The 25,833-nt window shown below is 34.5% G+C and overlaps 1 protein-coding gene across 4 annotated transcripts in view; it reads left to right on the forward strand.

Moving 5' to 3' along the window:
* Positions 1-25,833, forward strand: part of NAV3 (neuron navigator 3) — a 347,319-nt gene that overhangs the window by 237,319 nt on the left and 84,167 nt on the right. For all 4 annotated transcript variants that reach the window (XM_090273649.1, XM_090273652.1, XM_090273650.1 and 1 more), the window contains 3 exons: positions 21,562-21,694; positions 22,346-22,616; positions 23,861-24,569. In XM_090273649.1, the coding sequence (XP_090129775.1) occupies positions 21,562-21,694; positions 22,346-22,616; positions 23,861-24,569 (1,113 nt within the window). The remainder of the gene's footprint in view (positions 1-21,561; positions 21,695-22,345; positions 22,617-23,860; positions 24,570-25,833) is intronic.

Below are 25,833 nucleotides of genomic sequence, written 5' to 3' on the forward strand. Positions count from 1 at the left end.
GAGATAAATCTGACAGATGTGAACACATGAGAAAGCAAGTACTAAGCCATGGTTATTATTAAAACTTTCAGATGAACATGTCACCATATTAAACAAATTCCATTTTAATATACTAAAAGAACCAAAATATTTTACCTTGGTTAACCAGGCGCACTGTTGTTTCTGAATCGTCCCAAAAAAGTCTAGCAATCTCTGGAATACTTAGCCTTTTGAAAGATATACCGTGTTTAGCTCTTCAAAGGTTTCCTTTCTCTAGCTTTTATTCCTTATTTTTAAGATGAAATAAACTTTATTTCAGTTATTTTATTGTATTTCCTTGGATGATTTTAGATTTAGTATTATGAATAATTTTTGAAATTTTTATGCAATTTGAATGTACAAGTTAGTGACAGGCTCAAGAGTAGAAATTAGGACTCTGAAGTTATGATAAGATGCTAGGTATTTTATGAGAAGTTGCTTTCCTTATCCCTCCTCACCATAGGAAGTGTGATACCTGTGATCACCAGTATACAGGTCTCCACTTGAAAGTACTTCTTCAGCCACTACATTTAACTGATCTAACAAAATGTAATTTCAGATCCCAAATGCTTCAGTGTGTCTATTCAACCTCATCTTCCATTCTTCAGCTTATGCCTTGATTTCCATTTGGGCTAGGATCTTCAGTCCTTTTCTGCCTTTTTTCTCTCACTTCTGTTCAAAATGACCCATTTCTTAAACTCTGGTTTAAGCTCTCTCTCTTGTACTCTGGACTGATTGACTTCTGCCATTTTTGTTTACTTATTTTATACATTCCCTTTTATTACCTTTTTACAAGATGGGAATAGTTATCTCAATTTCTCCTCCAGTTGTATCTCCACTAAACAATGGCTGTTGTACTTTGTAGACAGGTTCCTCCAAAAAAAAAAAAAAAACACTTTGAAAGTTGAATTTCATTGCAAGTATTCCTATAACTAAACTTCTGGGTTCCAGTAGTGTAAATGAATGTGGAGATATAATACTAAGCAATAGAAAAGTCAAGGATATTAAGAAATTTATCCAAGATTCTAATTTAAGCTTGTCTATATTTAACATTAACCACATTGCCTGAGGATGCCTGCGAGTTCTCACCATAGCAACTGTGCCCTAAGTGAGTCCAAACTGCTAGATAAATATAAAGTATATGATGAGTGAGCTTCTTGAAATATTTTATCCATGATCATAGTACCATTGACATTAAATAGAGCTTTGATGTCAGTATTACAGAGTAACCTTGGGTACTTCTTTTGTAGCTTCTTCTTAAAATTACCACCAAGTATATTTTAAATTTTTCTCTAAAAAAATAAACTGCTATGGTTGACACATCATACAACTACCTTTATGACCTGTCTTTACAATGACAAAAAAAGATCATAGAGTAGTTGCTTTCATAGTTCTAAAATTCACTGGTTTCAGAGATAAAAGTTAAAAAGATGTGAAAATTCCATAAGTCTTTTCACAGGATTCCTGCTTTTACTTCCAAACTCTAACAATAAAAGTGAAAGATGAATGGTATCTTGCAAAGTGTCAGAGCTATTTCTGCACTCTGTGTGTGTGTGTGTCTTTCTGTGTGTGAACATATCCAGAGAGAGATTAATTCAGTTTTTTACTCAAGTAACTATTATAATGGAAAATAATATAATATAATTGTAAAAGGTGTAATTTCCATTTTGAAACACAACTGATTTACTAACCTAGCTAATTAAGGAGACTAATTTTAAGATATATGCATGAAAGGCTAACAAACATGGAAATAGCAGATACTGATTATTACTGATGTTCTGCCATTTGAAAGCTCATTTGAAGATATACATTTAATAACCTTAGTTTTGTGTACTTAAATTTGGCTTCAGAAAAGGGTTATGATGGGTTCTTTGGAGGTGCATTATTGGCCCTTTCTTACAGAAATGCATATTTAAAAATTAATATTGACAATATTTACAATGTTGAAAATTGGTCATTCAGGCCTGCTCCTGTGATGAGTCCCAGTTACTCAGCAGGTTCAACTTACCAAACTCTTAAAACAAACTTAAAATAAGAACAATGTGGTAATCAGGCAAGCAGTGTGTCTGTGGATGGGCTACATTTCTTATTCAGTTTCTCCTTTTCTTCCTTTTTTCAGTTTTCATTTCTAAACTTAGATATAATGTAAAGAATCACTATTATGATCAGTCTATTCTCAAAATAGCACTTATTCTAAGTTAAAGAGTAGTCATAATGGTAAGAAAGAAAATGGTGATTTAATTTTCCTAATATTTTTCAGCCTGAGGCATTAATTTATCATTCTTCAGGCAAATATCCAAACCTGCTGTGTACAAAGCACTGAGGATAGAATAACACACAAGATAAACCAGGACACAGATCCTTACAACCTAGATATTTGTAGAATTTCTTGAATTTGTAGCAAGTTCACATTTGAGTTCAGGGCTATTTTAAGTAACGTTGCACATTGGGAGTCTCAGAGGCAAAGAATCAGCTCCATATGAGATAGTTGGCTTCTGTTAAAGGAACACTATAGTATATAAAATAAATACATCTTTAAACACGTGCATACACTTGATATGGTAATATTTTTCTAATGCCAGAAAAAACTTATGTCACCCTTTGAAAGTATACATTATTTTCTGAACTGTTTCATCCATATTCACTTGGGCCATAAACCAAATTCTAAGGCTATTTTATTCTAAGGAGATGCAGACATTTTTGTTTCTCCCTGTTACGTAGCACAGAGTAAGGTATGTATTTGCCTTTTGTATATTGATTTAGTAAAGGGATGGGCAGAAGTAGGTTTACAATTGAGAATACACAAAACAGTTTATTCTTGTAGTATTATTTTTATTTGTTAATTATTGTGATAGTTATTTGTATTATTTCCTTGTTGTTGTTACTATTATTTATGTCCTTACTTATGATTTATCTTTTAGGTAATGATGATTGGTAATTTAACCTACTTGTGCCCACCCTTATATTAGCTGGTTGGTTGGTCAAATTCCCCAGAGAAACTTATCAAGTCATGTCTGCTTCTTGCAATAGTTTTCATTTAATCGCTTCTTATGTGACTGGATTTTGTTCTGTTCATCTTCATAGGCTGAGTAAACACCTGGCAAATCCTTGGGGGATGAATGACTAAATGAAAAAAGAAAGTATTTAACATTAAATAATGAATATGGTTTATTGAGTAACATTTTAAAGTTTCTGTGGCTAAATCTGTGACTGCATTTGGTGGGAACAAGCAAATTCAGGCATAGGTTTTATATATGCATTCCTATTTTTTTCTGTTATTTGACTAAAAATTAGCTAAAATTCAAGTTCTCAGTTACCAATGTTTACCACTCTATCTTTTCCTGCATTTTATATTCTTATTGAGGACAGAGTCTGACTTTTATTTACCCTGTTAGCATCAGCCTTTAGTGCAGAGCCTGGAGTATAGGAGTGCTCAGTAAATCAGACTATGAAGGACAGAGGGCGCATGCTCCACTCTGATTAGGAAAGCTGGAGTACCCTTGTATCTCACAGTATATGAAGTCGTGATGGGAGTAATACTCAAATCTAAACATTATGTTTGGAAATAAAGCACACAGGACTTTGGTAAAGATCTGCAGAGCAGTGGAAAGCTATAGAGACGAGAGAACATAAATACTCTGTTTAGTTTGGCAGAACAAAGGGACTCTAGGGATTAACCAAAACAAAACAAACAGAGCATTAAGGAAAAAAAATAAACAAGCTTCTTTCCTTTTTCCAAGAAAATATTATTTCCAACCCAAGACCATCTTTACTTTTAATTAGGAGGTGTATTAATTCCAGAGCATATTCAAAAGATTGTTGTTTATTGAGATGAGTCTTAAAAATAATTATTATTTTATTTTATTCCTATTTTATTTCTTAAGGAGAAATTCTTAAGTACCAATTCTGAGTACATTGGAGAATTACATGTTTTAGATGTTCATGCTATGTCCCTTCACTTAAGAATTTCTAAAGTCACTGGAGATCGTTGTTTGTGAAGTCTTGAGCCAGGTGGGAATTTCCATCTAACATGCAGCTTTGAAGTCTGTTGTCCTTTATCCCAAAAAGCAATCTAGAAAATACCAATTTCAAGTGTTGGGGGCTTAATGATATATTCATATTATTAAGTAATGGGCTGTTTATTTTTAATTAAAATGATTCAATGGCTATAATGGTATAGCATTTTAATGAGAAGAAAATAAATTCTCAAAACCAGAAACCAAAAAAATATTGCAATTGGTAAAGTACAGACAATTACTGAGATGATTGAAAATTGCATATTTAAACTGTGAAGATGACATTAACTTTGTTAAAGAATATCCAAAAACATTTAATTTTTTAAGGCCATAATTATAACATTTTGTGGATATAAAATTATAAATGTGTACCACATTTAATTATTTAAAAAACCCTCAAGAGTATGATGAAGATTGAAGAAAAACTACAGGTGTTTTTAATCACTCAATTATGAATCAGAAGCATGTAACACCTAGTTATAGTGATTTACACTTCAGATATTAAAAGTATTTCTTGATATGACTGATAACATAACTGATGTGTTTCATACATACATTTACTTTGCCAGTACGACAGCACAGAGTATGAGACCTTGTTTCAGGGAGCCGTGCAAGGTACATAGGCTCCATAAGAAGCCGTCTCAATTCTTTTTTTTTCTCCATATTTTATTGTTGTTCTATTATAGTTGTCCCATCTTCCTCCCATTGTTCTCCCCTTTCCCACCCACCTCACCCCTCTCCCACAGTCAATCCCCACCCCTCTTGTCCGTGTCCACGGGTCATTTACATTAGTTCCTTGACTAGACCCTTCCCCTTCTTTCCTCCCTTCCCAATTCTATAAACACCTACAAACTTCCTCAATCAATTCAAACTCAAATCTTGAAGGAAGAATAAGGAGAGAGAGAAAGGGAGAGAGAAAGAATATGAGTGAATGTGTTCTTAAACACAATTGACACAGTCTTGGTGTTCATTTTACTACTTAAAGAGCACAGATGGGAGAGTTATATTTGTATTGTTTTAGTCTTATTTTCCACTTTTCTTTTGTAGAGGGAGACAAGTAACAATTCTAGTATTAGAGATACGGTTGTTTTTTTCAAATATTTTGGCCTCTCAACAAAACCCAGCTACTTCATATAGGGCTGCACTGAAGAAACTGTAATATCTTGTAATGAGACTGAACGAGATCACCCAGGGAGTGATTATTAACAAAGAAAGGAAGGTCAGGGAAGAGACTTTGGCTTAAAAATGCCAAAGTCTGTACTTTTTTTGCCTTATTTGAATTTGCTTGACTCAATCCAGTTTTTTTATGTGTTAACATTTGATGAAGAAAAAAATTACCAAATCACTGAAAGCAGGGGGGTTTGAATTTTAGCTTTATGAAAATGAAGTCCTCTAATCTGTATAAACCTCTTGTTAATGTTGCCTATGCTACATATTTCCAAATTTTGTATGTTCCCAAAATTTATTATACATGTAATTAGATATCTCTCCATAATTAATTTCAAGCACATTACATTTTAATGAAAAACATCAATAAATAAAACAAGCAATATTGATTTGGTGAGAGAAGTGCTATCATGAAGATTGCCAATATTTGAATTGGTTACTCATAGAATAGATAGAAAGGTTATTTAAAGGCATCGGGTCTCTGAGAAGGATTTTGAGGAGATGATGTAACAGGAAATGTGACCTGGGAAGAATGTAAAGAAAAACACATTAAAGAATGTATGAATTCATGAAATGGAGAGGGCACTTAAGGAAGTGCAGAGTAGCTCAGCATGCCTATATGTAGAGAAGCAATGGGAAACTAGCCTGAGTTTTAGTCTTGCACCATACTAAGTTTTTGATCATTTATTCTGTCTCTTTGAAGGATGCATTGGAAACCCAGACCAGAGACAGAGATATCATTTAGGAGAAAGTGATAGTCTATTGGGAAATTTGGAGGTCATTAGTTAAGACATTGGCAATAAGGATGAAGAGATGCAAATGGAGGGAATATATATCATATGGAGCTTGGTGACCAACTGGATATAGATTGAGGTTACACAAGGTGGAGAAATCTAGGTTTTTGTCTTAGGCAGTTGTTTTCATGATAGTACTCAGGATGGGCACACATGATTGTACAGGTTGTATACTATTCAAGTACACACAGCTAAGAGACTGTGTAGCTGAAATCCAGACCACACTTCATATTCAAAGCCATACTCCCATGGTACTATGTGAAAGCATTCCTGCATAGGCTTTTGACAGCGCTGGAAGTATGCCATATGGAATACAGGAGATGGAGTAGATTTGGTATAAGCCGTACTTATAAAATTCATTTTCTGATTCTAACATGTTAACTCATATAAATAAGCCCAAGAAGAGTATTCCATATATCTTAATCTCAAAGGCAAGACAGGGTGGTATTAAATTCACTATTTGGAAAAGAGCTATGAGTCTCAATATGAATCCCGTGAATCACCACCTTATAGGATATGCCCCAACCAATTATCTGACTTCCTTTGAGCTTATAGAATAAACCCTGGCTCTCTGCTCTTGACAGGAAAAAGTAGTAACATCAGAATCTGCATCCCAAACTATCTAGAAAGGAGCTGTTTTTCTCCACGTCTTTACATCATTCTTTTTGTCAGGCCCTTCGTTTTGCCTTCACCAAATCCTAAGAAATCAATTTCTGCTATAGTGATATAAATGGTCTCTGTTTGGGATGAAAGACTTCCCTATTCATCACAGTCTTTTTTTTTTTTTTTTTTTTGATATCATATCTTTTCTCCTGTTTATGTCCTAAGACTTTTAAACTTCTGTGAAACCCCTGATTCCGGACAGTGCTTGGACTCAGTGACCCCTCTCGTGCTTGCTTCTGTTTGGCCCTGACTCTGTACTTTGCCTGTTTTCCAGCCACTAGCTCATTTTTAAGTGTCACCTTTTCTGAGTCCTCCCTTGCCACTGGGTGAGACACAAGATAAATCAGGTTAGGTATCATTGTCCAGCATTAACAACAAAAATCTATGGGCTGAATTCTTCATCTAGAAGGAAACAGAAACCAAGTACAAGGTGCTAAGCAAGGCTCAGAAACAGAGACCGGGTGTGGGAAGCAAGACAGTAGCCTGCGAACAGCTGGCACCGTTTCAGACCTGGAGCTAATTTAGGCGAAGCAGCAACAAGCCTGCTTGAGGAATCTCAGGAACCTAAGACATGGCCAGGGCCGTGTCCTCACCTTATCCTTGCTTTTCGGTTTAATCCTTTCCCCGCTAAGACAATGCAAGAGTCATTGCATTTTTTTCCTTCTCTTCTATATCCATACATCCAGTACAAGGAGACAGAAGCTGCCTGTTTGCCATAGGAACTATAAAAGGTCATTTTGAAAGTCTGCGGGACAGGACCCACTGCAAGTTTTCATTGTTATTGCTGCCCTCTGTTGTTCTGCAGTGCTGGGGTGTGAACTTCCTGATTCTGCACTTTCTCTCACGCCTTCTAGAGACAGCCCCTTGCCAAGGTGGCTTTTTTAAGAAACGTTCTTTACCAAGGCAATGTTCCAAATGTTTTAAAAGGGAAGAATCCAGAGTGTTTTTACATAAGATATTTTATATATCCCTGAGCGAAATAGTTCTTCATTGTTAATAATATCTTTCTCGTAAAAATAAAAATATTTTATTGAATTCTTGTTACTTTAATGTGTGCTATTTCAAGCAAGATAACAAAGAATGGATTTCTGTTTTCAACATTGTTTGCAGTTAAGTCGATCTAAGTGTTGAGCTTTATTTATGCTTTCATTTCTACATTATGTTTCTTATTTCACTCAACCTTGAAATCATAGTAATTTGGGTACTTTTATTCTTCTGAAAGAAATAGCTAATGTCAAAAATATTTCAAGTGATAAAGGTGGGTTTTTGAGAGGGCAGATAAGTTTAGACTGAATACTTGTGATTGCTTTTTATAAGAAAAATGATATAACTAAATATTCAGATATCAAAAATACTTGGTGAATTCTCAGAAGAATTCTACATTTTTTACATTAAAGTAAAAGTTGTCTCTATATCTTACTGATTTCTACATTATCAGCATCTACCATAATGATATCATTCAATAAATATTTCATGCACTAATTAGTGAATAGAACTATGCACAGTAATAGTTTTTTAGAGTAATAGCTAATGTCTATAATTTCAAGAAGATTTTTGGAAGGTTTGAATTCTTATTTAAATATATATTTTAAGTTGTAGTCTTCCTTTTAAAAAGCCCTCCAAACATTGCTATAATGTTTAGAACAGCATGATATTTCTGTAAATATTAACAAGCAGGTCAATGGAACAAATTTGATAATCATTTAAAGACACTAATACTAATCATTATAAAGATACTAATACCAGTACTGGTATATATCATATATTAAGACTTAATAAGTGAACCATAGTAATAAATAAAAAAGAATCATTATAAATAAATGGTCTCTAAGAAATTCACTAGCTGTTTGAAAAAATGTTTACTATAACAATGAAATATAAAAGAAGGAAAATAAAGATAAATCAAATTATATATCAAAATTTCCTGGCAGAAGAAAAGATTAAAGATTGATAGAATTTGGTTAAAACATTTTTGAACCCTATACATAAAAATACCATGAATAAAAAATAAGAATCAAGAAATAGAGAAAATATTTGAAACGATTTTAATATGTATATAACACAGATAAGTTATTTAAACACAGATGTAAAATATGCAAAGGCCAGAGACAATTTATATAAATATAAAAATAACTACTATACAGCAAATTTAACCTCACAATTTGATAAATGTAAAATAAAATTACAATAAGTAACTATGTTACATTGCAAATTCTTTTATTTGCTGAAGGAAAACATATTACCTGAAAGCATCCAGGGTTTTGTATGATAGGCTCTCTCACATGGCTGGAAAGAGTATAAAATGATGTGTTTCTTAATTGTTATGTAGCGTCTGCAGCCTTTCCAATGTTTATATCCTGTGAATCACTATTCTCTTTCTAGGAATTAATCCTAAGAAAATAAGCATAAATGTAACCTAAATATTTACATTCAAATGTATTCATTGTAGTATGATTTACAATAGTAAGAAAATAAAAAATATTTTATATCTCCTAAAGAAGAAATGGTTAAATATATAACAGTTCATATGATATAATTATGTCAAAAAAATTTTAAAATACTTTATTTATTTTTAGAGGGTGATGAAGGGAGGGAGAAATAGAGGAAGAGACACATTGATGTGAGAGAGAAAGATCAATCGGTAGCCTCTCATTTTGCTGCAACCCGGGGACACACTCTACAACCCAGGCATGTGCCCTGACCAGGAATCGAACCAGTGACCTTGAGCTTTGTGGTACAGTGCCCAACTAACATCAGTCAGGGCATGTCAAAGAAATTTTAAGGAAAATTAAGCATTATAATGTAATATAAAGAATGAACAATAGTCAAATATTTTAATCAGCAATATCTCAACCAAGTAAATTTGCATATGTATATAAAATACGTCCAGAAAATGACTGCACAGAAATCACCAATAGTGGCAACTTCTATTGGGATTATTGATGATTTGCTTTGCTTCTTTTATATGTTCCTGGACTGCCCACTTTTCAACAATGAGCACATATTAATTTTTAAATTAATATAAGGTATAAAGGACACCAAAAGACCTTAATGAATCTTTGAGATAATTTTCATGTGTCATATGTTATATTCTCAGCTTACCACTAATAGAAAAGTTTTAAATAAACTTGTGCATATTGCAACCATATAACAGCATCATGAAAATGAACATTAGAATAAGCTAGCAAACCGGTACGCATTGTTTCAGGTAAATAATTTTCAATAAGATTGTTTTATCACTGGTGATTTTAGTCTATATAATAATAACAAAAATAGATGTTTTTCATCTGCTTCAGATATCATTAAAACATAAAAAATCTGCCAAAATTAATTTCAAGGTAACATTATTCATCACACTTAACCAGTATTTTCTTTTATAAAGAACAAGAGCTGTTTATTTTTTTATCTTACCCTATCTGATGCCACAATAGAATAACTGTAAGTCTTTATTATTTGTTTTCTAAAAGAAATAAAAGGGAATGAAATGGTCAGTTCACAGAACTAATTGATTGTTCTTATAACCCAAAAGCTGCCAGATATTAATAGTAGTCTCTATAAATATTTCATGTATAATATGTAACATCCTATGTACACTAAAAATAATGAAATGGAAAGACTTTAACCTTATTTTTCATGAATTACCAGTTTATGAAGAGTTATACACTTAAACTATAAGGTAGTAAACTCATATAGGCTTCCCTTGACAAATGAAAATAATGGTATGAACTGCAAACAGAACATGGAATTGAACTGCAAACAGATCATGGGATTAAAATTTTGTTCTGAGCCCTGCTGATAGATTCATTACTTTTACAATATTCCATTCATGCCATTATAGCCAATGGAAAGTAGGCAAGACATGTGGGTTTTTTGTTTTTTTTTTTTCTCATTCACCACATTCCAACTAAAAGAAAAACTTCTGATTTCTATTTATACTGACTGAATACTCTTGACACTAAATGTTTGGGATCTTTCACACACCAACCATTCTCCCGCAGCACAAACTATGTGCTCTACAGTTCAATACAACTCAACTCTGACACTTTATGCCTGGAGTCAGCATCAGATCCCACACTTCAGAACCCATAAGATTGCCCCCAGGCTCTCTGTATTTCTGGATGACCAGCTGTGAATTGGGGGTTTCCACAACCCTCTCCACAGGTTGAATAACTTGCTAGAATAGCTCTCAAAACTCATGGAAACATTTACTTCTGTTTCCTGGTTTATTATAAAGGATATGAGGAAGGATACGGGTGAACAGACCATTGAAGAGGCACCTAAGAGAAGGTACAGGGAATGAGCACAGAGCTTCCAAGCCCTCTCCGGGCCCACTGTTCTCCTAGAAACTCCAACGGCTCACCCACCTGGAAGCTCACCTAACACCATAATTTGTAGACCCTTATGGAGGCATGATACATTATTAACTCAGTCTTCAGCCCCTCCCCACTCCCGGAAGGTAGAGGTGCGGGATAAATCAATAAATGATCTAGTCTTCATTGTCACAAACTAAGACTTTAATCTGCAATGCATCCACTCACTCTAGTACTTAAATGTACAAATAATTATGAATTGAGATTAAAAAAAATTAATGGGCTATCCAGGAGCCAATCAAGAGTTGCTTTATTGGAACAAAAGGCACTGCTATCACCCAGGAAATTCCAAGGGATTTAGGAACTCCGTGTTAGGAACCACACCCAAAGACCCAGCACCCCTATCACTCAAGAAATTATAAAAGTTTTAGGAACTCTGTATCAGGAACCCAAAGCAGAGACCAAATATATATTTCTTATTATGTCATACCAAGAGCAAATCCTATCATTTCTACCTCCAAATATATCTTGAAACTGCATTGTTTTATTTACTTGTAACCTCATAAAAAACCGAAGGACGTTGCAACAGCCTCTTCATCGCATTTCCCATTTCCACTCTTCCTTACCTCCAATATATTCATAATACTAAAGTAGCATTTATAGAACGTATATCTGCTTATGTCATTTCATTACTTTAAACTATTGGATGGGTTTCTAGTGTACTTCTAAGAAACTTTAATTTCTTAACATTGTCTGTTACACCCTTCAAGGGCTGCCTTGTTTCCCTTTTCAGTCTCAGAATTTACACTTTCCTGTTGCCTCCTGACTAATCCACTAGTCTCCCAGCCTTTGTTGCTTCCAGTTCTTTACACTCGCTCTCTCCTCTTCCTTTATTGCTTTCTTCTCCACCCCTTTAACAAATTGCTTCTCTTCACCTTCCAGGTGTCTACTTAATGGCTATTTAAAATTTCCCCTCTCCAACACAAAGTTTTTGATTCACCCAAATGTAGGTTCCTCTCATTACTTTTACTCTTAGTTCATCTCTTGATTTGTAATTTACTGAGTTATTCCACAAACATTAAGTACTCGTCATGGGCCAGGTGCCAGGTTGGCACTGAGGCTGTGAGAGAGAAGCTGCTCTCCTCACCCTCAACCACAATCCTGTGACCTAAACAGCTTTGCACACAAACTACAGTATGAGGAAGCACACTAGTAGTAAACACAGACATGGAATAGCTAGTCTTCTTGGAAATCATGGAAGGAGTCAGAGAGGAAATGGCGTTTCAACTGGATTCTAAACCAGTTACTCTAACTCCACTAGATTACAGTTAATGAGCAGTGGCAAGATGAAACACCTTTGAAGGTAAAAGATATTATTTTGTTTAACTGCAATAAAAACCATCTGTCTTTTGTGAGTTGAAAGAAATATTTTAGCATAACATTGTTTTTAGCATATCGATGTTTTTATACATTTAGTTTCTTCCAATTCAAAAGTTTCTCTTAATGCTTTTTTAAAAATAAGATAGAATATTTTTCCAGGGTAATGCTGAATAAATTTTTGTTGAAATACACTACATTGATTTCTGTCAATGACCCTTAATTTATACATAATTTACACTTAAGTGGCTGCTGCAGTGTTCAAACTTGATAGGTTGTATATTGTGTATGCTGATAAAAAAAAAAGGTACAAGGTAGTTTTGTGCTTATTTAGTTTTTAGGAGAAAATCATTGATTTAACATATTGTTACCAAAGCCTAAAGCCTAAATAGTGGGTTCATAGTATTATTTTTATTTTTATAAAAATCATTGTGTCTAAATGATATTTTAAAAGATATTGGTATCTTATGTTTATTGTTTAAATTTCTATAAACAATGGAAACGGTAAGGTAAGCAAAGCTATCCTGGAATGTGTTAGGATTTTTTATTTTTAGGTGATACTTTTATTTTGTTATGCAAATGTTATCTTCCCTTTGAAATAAGAAGCATATCCAGAAGTTTTTACAAAATGACCTCATGTATAGCTAAGGTTACTTAATTTTTCTTTTTATAAAATATTTATTATTAGCCTTAAGAAATGTTTAGTAAAATTCTTATAACTTATGCTTTGTTATGTATTATTATGTTTGCTAATTTTTAGGTTAGAAGAGAACATTATTTTTCTTAGCATGTCTGTCAGAAGAATTTTGACACTGACATGCCTATGAAATTTTAGGAGTTTCTATCCCCTTTTCTTCCAGCCTCTAGATTTTTCTGTTCACGCTACTTCACTTATACCTTTGACAAATATCCCTTTTGTAATAGACACTGGAGTAAATGGAGATCCCCACACTCATCCAAGTGTCTGACAGTGCCTGCATATGCCTAGCGTTAGCATTCTATGTCTTTGTTGACTGGCCACAGGTCTCAAGCAGTTACATTATTTACCATTATCTACATTGTTTTCCAATAGCATACTCAATTCCAGAATTTGCATTTAAATCATATACTTAAAATGTTGAATGTGCTTAACATTAAAAAATTTTATATTCTTGATGTTCTTAAAAATGGAACCAATGATATATATCAGCTTTGATTTTAAATTTAAAGTGAGAGTGTGGTAGGGGAATCATTAGGTTCAAGACCTGTCAAATAAATTAAAGTGATGTCAAGAGGAGATGAGTGGGGGCGGCACCCAGGCACCTAAAGTTGTGTACAATAGTCTGTCCATGGTTGGTGACATAGAGTCTAACCAAGTGATTACTGTCAGCATTAAGAATTTATTGTTATAAAAAAATAAATTAATAATTAATTATTTTAAAAAAGAATAACATAGGAAAGGGTGAAGCCAGAGAACTTGTACGCATGACCCATGGGCATGGACTGGGGGCAGTGGGATTCCTGGGGGCAGTGGGATTGCTGGGGGAGGTGGGTGCTAGGCAGAGGGGAGCAAAGGGGAAAAAATTAGAACTATTTTAACAATATAATCAATAAAATATACTTTAAAAAAAAAAGAATTCAGTATAGATGCCAAGGATCAGGGCATGAGACATGCAGGAGCAAGAACATTATGCTGTCTGGCCACTGTTGGCATACTTGAGGAACTTGTTCCATAGTGTTCCAATAGCACTGGCCCAAGAACACTCAGATATGGACAAATATTATAATATCCATAGTTATGTTTTTTAAATAACCATACAATATATAATCAAAGCATTCAAAAAGATACACAAGCATTGTTTATTGGCTATTTCTTATTTTAACCTTTAATAAAACAAGCAAGCAAAAATGTGTATTGTTAAAAGGTTAGGACTATGAAGTTGTTTTCTTTTTTATTGAAATCAGAAATAATGTCTGAAGTATAGGAATTAGTTATTGAAAGATAATCTCTGTGTTTTACAGGTACCTGTATAAGTAGGACAGTTGACCTTGCAGTATGAACTATCAAGAGTTTGATTAATAGCTGTTATATGAAGCGCTACTACATCAAAAAATAGCAGGGTGTTGAAAAATTACCTACAAACAGGACTAACATTTTCCTCTGGAATTAGTTTTAAATATGCAAAATTATTTTGACAATTATTTAGTTAATATTTCTGGATTCCTCATAAAAAGTAGAAAGAATGAAAAAAAGACCTTGAATATGTAAGACATTTGTTTTCAGGCAGATCTGCTTCTAAGTGTGAGTCTAGAGGTGAGCTCTGCTAAATAAATAAAACAGATCTCTGGCCCTACTGGGTGATTGAATATTAGGAATATAAACAGTAAAAGGTATGCCCTTTCTTACTATGCTTCTCAGAAGAGTTAGTCATCTACTGTATGCCCAAATTATAATTTGCCAATAAGTTAATCGACTTTCATTTTTGCTTTACATAAAGTATTTTTAAAAATTTTTCTATAGACCTTGAGTTTTGACATACATATCAAGTCATGTAATAGCCACCACAAATCTTCAACACTCCTAACCACTAGCAATTATGGATCTGTCCTACGTATTTATAGTTTTGCCTCTCCTAAAATGTCACATAAATGGAATATATATGAATGCTCCCAACAGATTTATTTATAGTATTTCAAAATGAGTAACAATACAATGTTAGCAATTGCAAGCTGTGTGGAGAAGGTGTGAAGATTTGTAATTTATTGAAGATCCTAGATTACTGAGAAAAATTTAGCAGAGTGATAGATCTATAACTTGGAGGAGAAAGAGTCACCCTTTTATAAAGCATAAAGTCAAGAATTCTTAGCACATCTTAATGAAATAAAAATGAAAGGATTGAAAAACTATATTAATGAGGTATGAGACCTACTACTCAGAGCTAATCATGTGATTAAATATTTTTTTTCAGTTATAACCTAGGTTCCATGAAACTTTTTCAACTTAATTAGAAGTGCCGTAATAAATATGATTAATTGCATTTTGGTAGGGAAAATTCCGGTATCTGAAAAATCAAAGATAAAAGCCAAAATCCCAGAACTTTTAAGATTAAGAAAACAATATTGTCATCAAACAAAATTGTTCCTTTAAGATTACTTACCAAAGAAATATGTGGAACAAATTTTTATCAAAATCCACATTTATTGGATACTATCCAATTTAATTGAATAAAAGCAGCATTTTCAAAAATAAAACTTTCATTTATTTAACAAACATTTACTAGTGATCTTTTCTATAGTAGATACCATGTTCTATGCTAGGACTATAATAAGTAAAACACAGTTCCTGACTTTAGGTAACTCAGATTATGACCAATAAGATTGAAAGCACACTCACAAATGGTTATAACAGGAGATACATGCTACAATACAGTGATTAGCATAGGCTTTATTTGATCACTCCACAATGTCCCGATCATGAAGACATTCTTTAACTCTTAAAAAAAGTTCTGGTAGCTCTGTCCAGCCATCCATTTAACACTCATCTCTATTACAGCACTTACCATTTTATATTATAACCATTGGTTTAAATTTTTATCCTCCACAATAAATAACAAGTTCTTCAAGAAGACTTGAATAATTTATTCATCACTTAATAAAAAAGACCATATACTTACTAATAGCTTTTATGGAAGTGGGGACAAGCAAGGGCAGCCAAGATGTAAAGTAAAAGGGTTGGCTGGTTATGTTGCCTATAGCTGAGATGGATTTTCAAGGATCAGAGACAACTTGACTAAGAATGGAGCTAAGCAGGAAAAGAAAGGTAATAACACTAATATTTTATGGCAGAAGTATTGACAAGTAATACAAATAACTGAGAGGGAAAAGAATTTTTAAAGAGAATTTGTATAATTTAGAGAGTGAATTTGAGGTGTTGACAGGACATCCTTGAGAAACTGTTCAGTAGAGGGCTGGAAATACCAATCTTGTAGTCAGGAAAGAAGTTTGACTTAGAGATGTGGATTTGAGTGGCATGATCATGGAAGTGATATTGAAGTTGTGGAAGACTAGGGAATTTCCAAGGAAGAATGTCTCAACTGAATTAAGATTAAGTTTTACAGTGTGGCTGCACCAGTCTGCATTCCCATCAGTGCACTAGGGTTTCTTTTTTTCTGCATCCTCACCAGCATTTGTTGTTTGTTGATTTATTAATGATAACCATTCTGACAGGTGTGAAGGGACATTTCAATGTTTAATTTTCATCTCTCTGATGGCTAGTAATGTTGACCATCTTTTCATATTTCTTGGACCATATTTCCTTCTTGGAGAAGAGTCTATTCAGATCCTTTGCCCTTTTTTTAATTGGGTTGTCTACTTGGTGTTAAGTCATCTGAGTTCTTTATATATTTTGGAGATCAAACCCTTGTCTGTGGTATCATTGGCAAATATGTTCTCCCATACAGTGGGTTCCCTTTTCATTTTGATGATTTTTTCTTTAGCTGTGCAGAAGCGTTTTAGTTTGATGTTGTCCCATTTGTTTTTCCTTTATTTCTCTTGCCTGAGTCAGTGATTCCAAAGAACTTATGCACCCTATGTTCATAGCAGTGCTATTTACAATAACCAAGTGCTGGAAACAGCCTAAGTGCCCATCAGCAAATGAGTGAGTCAAAAAAACTATGATACGCTTACACAATGAAATACTATGCAGCGGAAAGAAAGAAGGAACTCCTACCATTTGTGATAGCACGGATGGAACTGGAAAATATTATGCTAAGTGAAATAAGCCAGTCAGTGACAGACAGATACCATATGATCTCACCTATACAGGAATCTAATGAACAAAATAAACTAATGAGCACAATAGAACCACAGACATGGAAACATGGAACAGACTGACAGGGACCAGGTGAAGCAGGAAGAGGGAAAATGGTGGAAAGAAGGGAAAGGGACTAGACAAGGAACATGTATAAATGATCCATGGACATGGACAACTGTGTGCGGATTGACTGTGGGAGCGGGTAGGGGTTGGGTGGAGAAGGACAAAGGGGGAAAAATTGAGACAACTGTAATAGAATAATAATTAAAAATTATTTAATAATCTATGTCCTTATTGTACCTGTTCAGTGGGTTTCCAGAAATTATAATAAAATCATTTTACTAGTAAAAAAAAAAAATACATTTCTGTTTTTGAGGAATTCGGAGGAATCCCAAAGAGGAGGAAAAAGGAAAGATTTGAGCACTCCAGTGAAGTTTGCAAAGAGCCTCTAAAGGATCTTTGCTGATGGATTTCAAGTGAGAAGGGGCAAGAAGATGGGAGGCAGGGAGCACAGTACTACCAAGCTTTGTGACCTAATGCCTGGGTTTACATTTCAACTCCATCATGGGATCTTGGGCATGTCATTTAACCTGCCTGAACCTGTTTTTCTCTGTAATGCCTGTCTCATAGATTTGTCTGAGCATTGGATAATATTAGGGGAGTAGAACACGTAGTCAGCATTCAGTACATAGATAGGCATTGACCTTTGTGAAAGCAATTTCAATGAAGTATTAGGAGGAAGATCTTGAAATACAGAGGAAAAAGAGAGAAATAACACTGTGCCTTTAAAATTTGAAGAAAATTGCTTTTGGTTAGAACAAAATTTCTAAGTAGCCCTGAGAAATCACCTGAGGATAGGTGACTCGAACCTATATGCATTCAGTCATTATAATGTTTATATATAATAACTATATAATATTATTATATTAGTCATTATAATTAGTTGAATTTCTTGTCATTTTCCAAAAGGAGAATGAAGAAAACATATATTTAATTAATATAAAGTCAGGGCCATTAGATTGGCAAGAACTAGGATATAATATTGATTAAACTATCATTTTCACAGTTCTTTTCCCTAAGCATCTTTGGATCCTGGATCACTTGGTAAAATGTTTAGTGGAATAAAAAATACAAGAAGACTTAAAAATAGATAATAGAAAGTATCTATAAATGTAAATGTAGGTTTTACAGTACTGAAAGTATAAAAGATTGTGGTCAAAAAGTAAGATTGTAGAATTTGAGATCTCAGAGGTAAAGCAGTTTGAGATGAAGGGAAAATGTAAGGTTTCATAAAAATTGCTCATGTAAGTGATTCATTCGCTTTCCACACAATCTTACAAGATAGGAAAGTCAGAAAAACAAGTTTAAGTGAACATACCAGGTAAACACTTTTATTTATGTCATTTATATCATTTTTGCCACAAAGGTATTGTGTCCACTTGAAACTTAAAATGGTTTTAAAGCAGTACATAGTGGTTGTTAGGATTCCAGAAAGAATTGCTGCATTGAACTTTACGGTAATTGATGCTAGGATTTACACTGATAGAAGTTATTATTAGGAATATTTCTCATTGCCAGAGAGATATTTACTTCAAAAATACTCATTAGAAATGGTATCTTTATGTTTAATTTTATTATTTGAATGAAGAATATATTGTGTTAGGTATTCCTTTAAAATTCACTTTATAGAAGTGAGAGCTATTACCTCCATAATTGCTTTTCTCAATCTCAATAAAATGTATGACTTTCAGTCAACACTTAGGTGTTAGTCATTGCCCTAAATAGTAGAAATTCTAAGAAAAATTACACGTACCCAATGCTTAGAAAAATCACAGGCTAATGGCCCATTTATACTTGTTTTTATCGATTTATTAAACAATAGGCTAAATTTAGTCCTGTAAGAATGTGCATAGTATTTTGGCAGTGCAGAGGAAACTAATCCATCCTGGCAGCAAAGAGTAGAAGAGGTTTCCTAGGAGATGTGTCATAAAGGTAAATATTGATTAGTGGGGTAGGCAGAGGGGCACTTGAGCAAAAGCAGAGGTTGGAAATAACAGCATGCTCATGGGAACTGAATGCAGTTCTGAGTCGAAGTTCAGAAAGTGAGGCAGGGCGTGTGAAATGCTGATGCTGAGGAGGTGGGGTAGAGCCACAGAATGGAGAGCCCTGATATCTGTTTAAGGAGCCCAAACTCTGCTTTAAACTAGTGGTCATTAAAATATGCATATTTCTATTTGTATAATTTATATGTATGCATTACATATTATGCAACATATACAAATATGAAAAAATGTAAAGGGTATAGTAAAGGAATAATAGTTATTGAATTACAAATGTGTTCATTGAGGTTCTTACTTACAAACTGCAGAATGTGTTGTACTTTGGTTAATTTAAGGAATCATAGGGCATTAGAAGGCTCTCTGCATTTTTGATGTGGTTGGAGATCCAAGGTCTTTGCAGGCTCTTAACAGCAATAGCCACAGGATATCTCTACCTCCTCCACTGGCACCTCTGACTCTGGGCCAGATATCTGCCACTGTTGATAGAGGAGAATTGAATGGCTCTGCCACTGTGTATTCCAGAAGACTGTTTTTCTCACTTCTGACTCTGTGTGTACATATGCTAGACAAGCCCTGTGTTACTTGCAGTGTCCATCTGCCAGGCAAGATGGAAATGTGAGTTTTTTAATAATCTGCCTTGGGAAGGTAAGATTCATATAGTAGGAAATTATAGAAATTAGATATAGGGAGAGTATTCTAAAGATTTGAGCAATCCCAAATTACATATATTTGCAACAGTGGTACAAAATACCCCTTTGTTCTCATGGACAATACAAATATTATTGATAATAATCTGCTTTATAAATGACTTTGGTAATCATGATACTTTATGCTATCAGTACCTAATACACACCCAGGGAGAGATCACATTGACAATATTTGCTATAAATTCAAATTTCAAATTTTATTCCTAATAATTGCATTTCTAGTTAGTTTTATATGTGATCTCAATGAGTCACTATTATTTTGAATTTATGTGACTCCTAAAGTACACATAGCAGAGTAAGAAAAGTATCAGCTCACTGTTCTTTGTGGTTTGATCTTTCTTTTATTATGGGTATTCTCTTCAATGTGTAGATTATTTGCAGGAGATATTTTCAGCCATTTACCCATTTTATGAGACTAGCTTTTGTCTCTATGTAATATTTGTATCCAGTGTGCATTAATCTATTTAATAGAGCACAGGTAAGCAGGGCTACATCACAGTAGACCTAGAACCAATTAGTAAATGAGAGAACTGTGGTCTCCCCCTTTATACTCTGGAGCCCCCTTCTCCTTTGGGTGACGCTGCTCAATCCTACATTACTTCCGTGTCCTATGACACATTTACATTAGCTTATACGTTAATATTAATGTAGCCATTTTGTTTACTTTTCTGTGGATCAAAACCAAATATGTTCAGAATTTCAGGATTTTTTTATACCTCAATGGATTTCCCATATGCCCTGTGTGGCCAGTACATTCCATTTTAAAATGTTAACTGCTTTGGTAAAGAGAACTTTTTGAAGAGTGTTAAGGAGGGGAGTGACGTGACCAAATGTGAATTTTTGATCATTGACCCAATTTTTTTTTTTTTTAGGATTTTATTTATTTATTTTTAGAGAAAGGAGAATGGAGGGACAAAAAGAGGGAGAGAAATATCAATCAGTTGTCTCTTGCACAACCTCAGCCGGGGACCTGGCTCACAATCCAGGCATGTGCCCTGACTGGGAATCGAACCAGCCACCTTTTGCTTTGCAGAATGACTTCTAACTAACTGAGCCACAGCAGCCAGGGCTGATCATAGACCCAACTTTAGCTGGTGAAGTTGTATTAAGAAAGACCGAAGGCAAGAAGGCCAGATTGTACAGGCCAGAAGTTGTGAGGTATGGCAGGAGGGATGCTGTGACAAAATGAATCTCAATATTCGAGATTTGATGAAGGATTGGAAGTAGTTACTAAGGTAGGATAAAGAATGAAGCGTGACTTTATGGTTTCTAACTAAAGCACAATTTTGTTTTCTTTATTTTTAGGACAAAGGGTAAATTCTTAGATGCTGGTTACTGTTTCAGGGGGAAAAATTCATTGGTAATGTTATTATTTCCTGATACCAATAATATTTGTATCAATGTTTCCGTCACTTTATTAATATTCCCCTGGCACCTGGACCTGCTCTAGACACTGATTCTTTGTAAATATTAGATAAGGTTATTCTCAGGTCTGCATTTAATTCTTATTAATATTATTTTCCAAAAATGGAAAGTGAGTCCTCTTTCATCATAAGAAAGAAAGAAAGGATTTTCTTCTGAAAACATGATAAAGGTGACACAGAAATGGGATGACCTGCACTGTGGCACTGACTGCTGCTGTCTGTCTTGCCCTTAGCTGGGATGACAGCAGCTCCGTGAGCAGTGGTCTCAGTGACACCCTCGATAACATCAGCACTGACGACTTGAACACCACGTCATCCGTCAGCTCTTACTCCAACATCACTCTCCCTTCCAGGAAGAACACTCAGGTGAGAATCACCTGCTTTCTTTTTCCAGCACTTCTGCCAGATTTTACTCCAAATTTTTTAAAATTAGAATTAAATCTCTTAATCTGAAATAATTGCATTAAACTGAAGCAGGTTGTGTGTGTGTGTGTGTGTGTGCGTTTACATATATATTTTCCTACTAATTAAATCTAACCTAGAAAGACCTATGTTGCCCTATCTCTCTCTCTAATATTGATATATTTGTTTAAAATCTAAATGTATTTTAACAGTCTAATTTTGAATAGTTCTTGATTAATTTTATATTTATCTCCAAAATAAATTACTGGATCTTTAGGAAGATAAATCAAGAATAGCTATAAAATAATTAAATTTTTATCTTTTCTTACTTATTCCTTGTTAGATTTGACATAGTAAAAGTTCCTTCCTCTTTAGAGTATTTAATTGGGATTTTCTGCACATATATTTAGTCTGCCATTCTCTACTATGTAGAATTATGTGGCTAAAATTAATGAAACTTACATGAAGAAAAAGCAAAAGATAGAGATAGTTTTGGGATTCTTTTGAATATAAATGTGAGTTTTTTTACCAGTTAGCTGAAAATTAATTATATTGCCTTATTCACACTTAATAGATTTTTCTGCACAAAGTTTTTCTGTAATATTTTCTTCATAGCTGAAGACAGATTCAGAGAAACGTTCTACCACAGATGAGACGTGGGATAGTACTGAGGAGCTGAAGAAAACAGAAGAGGACCTTGACAGCCATGGGGATGGCAGCGGCAAGTGGAAGGGTGTTTCCCTGGGACTTCCTGAAGACCCTGAGAAGGCAGGGCAGAAAGCCTCCTTGTGTGTTTCTCAGACAGGTTCCTGGAGGAGAGGCATGTCCACCCAGGGAGGGGCGCCATCTAGGCAGAAATCTGGAACCAGTGCCCTCAAGACCCCTGGTAGGTTTGTAGGTTGGCAGCTGTTATGCAAATGTGTTTTGACTCATTGTTTTCATTTGATCTTTGTTCTCTTTAATAAATAGCTTTCTTTTTTTTATTAGTTACATTATTTTTCATATAGTTCAATACTTTTTTAGAGTAAATTTCACATACTTTACCATAGAAATCCACATGACTAGAACAGTCTAGACCAGCAGTTCTCAACCTGTGGGTCGCGATCCCTTTGGGGGTCGAATGACCCTTTCACAGGGGTTGCTTAAGACCATAAGAAAACACATATATTATTACATATTGTTTTTGTGATTAATCACTATGCTTTAATTATGTTCAATTTGTAACAATGAAAATACATCCTGCATATCAGATATCTACATTACGATTCCTAACAGTAGCAAAATTACAGTTATGAAGTAGCGACAAAAATAACTTTATGGTTGGGGGGTCACCACAACATGAGGAACTGTATTAAAGGGTCACGGCATTAGGAAGGTTGAGAACCACTGGTCTAGACATTCTCTAGAAAGCACTGTCATAATTTGGGGTTATTGAGTATCTTTATTTTGCTACAGTAATTTCTCAGCATAAGAAAATAAAATAAGACTGTAAAATAAAAAAAATTGCTTTCATTCTGACTGCCTTATGAAAGTCTGGAATATTTATGTTAAGTATGCCACAAAGTTTCAATACGAACACCGAGAGACAAGATCAATCACACTAGTCTTATTGGTTTAGAATGGTGGCGATTTGAAACATCAAACTGAATTAGACTTTGTGAAAGAATTCTTCCAAATCATACCATCCTTTTTTTTTTCTTTTCTTAAGACTCTTTCCCTACTTTTAAAATGGTGCCTAATTTTAAATAGTGTCACAGGAAGTACTGATGTAACAGGGTACTTCAAATGTAATCATCTCACAGATATTCAAATGAATTATTTTTCTAGTACTTAGCTTGTTAGATTGTTATCCTTATAAAGGAAGAGTTGCAAGATATAAAGCAATAATAAATAGCAAAAGTATGTGTTCAATTATTTCCTTCATCTCTCACCACATTTCTTTAATAACCCTATTTTTATACCTTTTTACCTGGCATATTAGAGTGCATGCCTATTTAGATCTAAAGAGATGAATATTTAAGAACTGAAATAGTATAAAGAGGTGTTCACCTTTGACATACTCTTTAAATAAATATTGTTATGAAATCAAAATGTTCAGGCAAATTAATATGTGTATATCTCATTAATTAGGGAAAACCGATGATACCAAAGCTTCTGAGAAAGGGAAAACTCCCCTGAAAGGATCTTCTCTGCAGAGGTCTCCTTCAGATGCAGGAAAAAGCAGCGGAGACGAGGGAAAAAAGCCCCCCTCCGGCATTGGGAGATCAACTGCCACTGGGTCTTTTGGATTTAAGAAACCAAGTGGAGTCGGGTCATCCACCATGATCACAAGCAGTGGAACCACCATCACCAGTGGGTCGGCCACGCTGGGTAAAATCCCCAAATCTGCTGCCATTGGTGGAAAGTCGAATGCTGGGAGAAAAACCAGTTTGGATGGTTCACAGAATCAAGATGACGTCGTGCTACATGTAGGTTCAAAGAGCTCCCTGCAGTACCGCAGCTTGCCCCGCCCCTCAAAATCCAGCACCAGTGGCATTCCCGGCCGAGGCGGCCACAGGTCCAGTACCAGTAGCATTGATTCCAACGTCAGCAGCAAGTCAGCGGGCGCCACCACCTCAAAACTGAGAGAACCCACAAAGATTGGGTCAGGGCGCTCGAGTCCCGTCACTGTAAATCAAACAGACAAGGAAAAGGAAAAAGTAGCAGTCTCGGATTCAGAGAGTGTTTCTTTGTCAGGTTCCCCCAAATCCAGCCCCACTTCTGCCAACGCCTGTGGAACGCAAGGGCTCAGGCAGCCAGGATCCAAGTATCCTGACATTGCCTCCCCTACATTTCGAAGGTAAGAATGTGTGAAATGGTGCTAGGAGAATACAGAATGCTGTATCGTAAGATACACACCTATACACACACGTATTCTGTCATGTATATCTATATCTTAGATTCTTTCATTCAGTTTTTTAGCACGAGTTTTAAGAAGCTGATCATATAAATAGCTACCAAAAAATGGTGCTCATTTTGAGAAATGCTCCAACTTTCCAGTTTTACTATTATAGTAATATTAGCAACACAAACAGCATTTGTGAGAGACTTAAATGCAGATAACAATACCTAGGGGTAGTGAAAAGATAAAGTAAAAGCTTGTAAATTTCCATGGATTTTCATCTCTTTTATTTCCACAATTAAAAATAAAGCAAGACAGAATAGATCTTTATGAAGATAGTTATTTATTTCCAATGTTTATTATCTTGCTGGCTCTTAATGGGTTGATGATCATGAAAGTAAATGAAGTTGTGTTCCTTATAACAGATTATGTCAGACACATTTATATACTAATGTATCTTGACTTATTAATGTAAATCAAGGTACAGTATGATTCACAAAATTTGAAAACATTTGAATGTTGGGTATAGAATACGAACTGAGGATACACTAGGTTTTCTAACTCTTTATCAGCTTTGTTTGACATGAGTCTGGGAAGCAGAATGACTTGGTTTCTACACTGGAACTGTCTTCGTTGCTGAGTATGTGGAGTTCTGCTCTGAGATATCACAGCCTTTAAATGCCAATATGTTCTGAGTGGCAGGAAAATATATACAGTAAAAGATTTGGGACAAATAGTTAAACCTCTCTAGATCGGTTTTCTTATCTGTGAAATGGCAGACTATGATTTATAGTCTATTGCATGTTAAGTGTTTTTTAATGTGTATTTTTATTATACTGACTAAACCAAGAACTTTGATTTCTATGGTTGTAGGGTGGAGTGGAGAGGTGGGGAGAGAGCGGTAAAAGAATTTTAAAACATTTACATTTCAAACAATCTCAGATACATGATTGTTTGAAAAACCTAGAGGCTATATTCTTCAGTAGTAATATTAATCCTGAAGAACTGGCTTTTTGAAGTGTTGATTCTCATTGGAAACAATAAACTATGGCTTGTAGTGAAAGTAAATATTTGTCTCTTAAGTAAAAGCCAATAGTGCCCTCCAGTGGCCCATTACCTATGAAACAATTTCTCATATTTGTCATAAAATATTTCACTACAGGAAACATGGATTTCATTGTAACTTAATAGTAATCATTATGCCATTACTTCATATCACTTT

This window comes from Furipterus horrens, unplaced genomic scaffold, assembly GCF_987537825.1.
Source record: "Furipterus horrens unplaced genomic scaffold, mFurHor1.1.pri manual_scaffold_4, whole genome shotgun sequence".
In the NCBI taxonomy this organism is placed as follows: Eukaryota; Metazoa; Chordata; class Mammalia; order Chiroptera; family Furipteridae; genus Furipterus; species Furipterus horrens.